Genomic DNA, 2,799 nt, shown 5'->3' with positions numbered 1-2,799 from the left:
CATAATGCTGCCAAATGGTTGCTTATTTTCTTTTATTATTGTTACAAATTTTGGATTTTAAAAAACTGACAAAGCTAAGTTTTATTTTAAAAATGACCCATATTTCAGCTTAAATGACTTCCTTTCCCTTCAAAGATTTGATATTTTGTGTTGTATCTTTTTTCTTTCTTATCCTGTGAAGACTAAAGTTAAGCATTTTTTGGTGGATATGTTTCATAAACTTAAGTATTTTTGGAAAGTTTTAAGAATGGCGAGTTCAAGATCTTCCATGTATTTTAATATTCTTGGTTTTAGCTGGCGTTTTTTTATTATTCCAAAGGAAGGCATATAGAATTACAAACTTGTTTAATGTCAAGTATCAAAAGTATTGCTTTTTTATTATGTAGTTCATGAACATAAAAATTTGTTGATAAAAATTAAGTATTACAAATTATTGCTGGACTAGAGTTACATTTGTGACAATGAAGAGATATTAAATTACAAATATTTGTGTATTCTACATAAATAAAGACTATACCTTGAAAAGTTTTAAGATGTCCTGTGATGTGGTGATTCAGAATTTTATATTTTGATATATTTTAATAGTTTTGAATGAAACCTTACTAGACATCAAAACCAGTGAGGATGAGTACCTGGATCCTTCAAGCAGTATTTTTAACTTGTAGCAGTCTACGTTTATAAATATTATGGTAACCTTTTAACCACAATGGCTCAAATATAAAACACAGTATATAAATCACAGCTACAACGAATATGTACTTATTTTCACAAAGTAATCCTGTATTAAACTTGAACACTTCATTCTTCTACACCCTCAGTCTTCAGCTTACTGTCTTTGTAACAACAAACTCAACCCACTTTATTTTTTAGTCAATTAATTTCCTGTATTATGCTAAAGTGAGCTACTATACATCCTCATGTACTACTCAAAGCCACAGGCCTAATTAAATTTTCCAATTTTCTAGCAACTGATACTTGAGTTTGCAACAGTCAATGAACCAAAAAGGACAAATGAAATGGCAAGGGAGTGTCACAGGATGTTTCCTAAAATGCCTTGAATGCACAGTTGTTTTCTGCAGCCTTGCATCTTTCCATTAAGTTAAACTATAGATAAGGCAATAGCCTATTCATGCGTCAGTGTAGCTACAGCCATATAAACAAAAATTCTGGAATCAAAGTATGCTTACACCTTGTGTTTTGTTCTAACACATCTTTTAATAGATAGTCATGCAAAATCAAATATGTTTAATAAATTTACACATACAGTTGTATCGTTAATTGTACAAAAATTTCAAGTTTCTTTGATTATAATTATGGAAAGAAAAACTGGTTATCCTGCACTCTAGTATATCTTTCACTATTAATTTTTATTTCCCATTAAAATTAATAACGAGACATTTTGAAGTATGAAAAATGGCTTATATATACAACTATACAATTACGAGTTTTTTATAATGTTTATACATTTTTTTTGCTTCCAAAATTATTTATTTTTCAACTTTGCATGAATCATATCGCGGAACTGAGAAAGAATCTTGTTCTCTCGTTTCTGCCTCTCTTCCTTGTTAAACATAGCAAGAGCTCGTTTTTCATCAGCACTGTAGATTTGATTTTCTTTACGCAGACGTACGGCTTCCATACGGCGATGTCTGACAAAAAAAAAAGTGCTTTAGGAATAAAATATTACCATAACATTAATAAAAATTTTCTGATATTGTTACCAGTTTTATTCATATAATGACAAGTTATCACAATTACAGTTTTATCCTAAAACATTATTCTGTGTCCAAGTGTTATTTAATTTCACTAATCAAGTTATCTCGATCAAAAGACTAAAATGTTTCATTACTATGATTTCTTCAAAAACTGCAAATCATGTTTTTGAGATATTATCATAATTATCAAGTTCTCCAAATAAACCTGAATTTATATTTTACTGAAATGATAATACTTTTCACAAGATACCTGAAAAAATATTGGTATATTTTGTGCTTTATTGGTGAGACTTGCAGTGCTGAGAAATTTAAAATTCTTTGGTTACCTTAATAGTATGTTAAAAAAACTGTTGCAAAGTATTTTATAGTACTAATAATAAAAATATTTTATAAATTAAATACTTAATCATATAAGACAGGACTCATGAACTAAACCTATAAATACCTCAGGAAAGTCAACATAAAAATAAATCACACTCTCGGAAAAGCTATTTTCCAGATCAAACATGCTTTTGAAATAAGCATTTTAGGCTAAAGAATATTACTGAATTTCAAATACAAATATACCCTTAATAATTAGATGTCCAATCAAAGTTTGAACAACAAACATTATGTAATGTAATGAGTAATCTCTAATAAATCTTTGAATTATTTAACAATTGCTCATGATTTGAATCTCAAAATGTTGGTTGCAAGTAACCTTTTGATCAAGTAAGTCACTATTATTTGCAGATAAAATTAACTTTTTTTAAATAAACATTTTTTTAAATTTCATTTCTCTTAGATTTTAAAGTAGCTGGCAAAGTCTTGCACCACATGAAAAATTTTTACTTATCATTTTTCACTTTCATTTTAAAACATGATAAATTATACATATTCTAAAAGGAAATCCAATGCTCAATTCATTGTTTAAAACAGATTTTAATAATCATTATTAGAAGTTGAGTTCTAAGCCATAATGTAGTATGCAACAAACATGATGTGATGGGAGAATTGTGTAATACATGGGCTTCAGAAAGCAATCAGATAAGTAGAGCATTACACAGCATGGTCACAAGTAAATAGACACCACCTTTTCAGAAAA

At 28.3% G+C, this 2,799-nt stretch overlaps 1 protein-coding gene across 1 annotated transcript in view; it reads right to left on the bottom strand.

The window, feature by feature from the left end:
* Window positions 1–1,222: 1,222 nt before the first annotated feature.
* LOC106471494 (NKAP family protein CG6066-like) overlaps window positions 1,223–2,799 on the bottom strand; it is a 10,438-nt gene continuing 8,861 nt past the window's right edge. Inside the window, exon 5 of the mRNA XM_022400107.1 lies at window positions 1,223–1,649. Coding sequence (XP_022255815.1) covers window positions 1,484–1,649 — 166 coding nt within the window. The 3' untranslated portion in view covers window positions 1,223–1,483. The remainder of the gene's footprint in view (window positions 1,650–2,799) is intronic.

This window comes from Limulus polyphemus, unplaced genomic scaffold, assembly GCF_000517525.1.
Source record: "Limulus polyphemus unplaced genomic scaffold, Limulus_polyphemus-2.1.2 Scaffold4654, whole genome shotgun sequence".
Lineage (NCBI taxonomy): Eukaryota > Metazoa > Arthropoda > Merostomata > Xiphosura > Limulidae > Limulus > Limulus polyphemus.
This window is presented reverse-complemented; position numbering and strand designations above follow the sequence as displayed.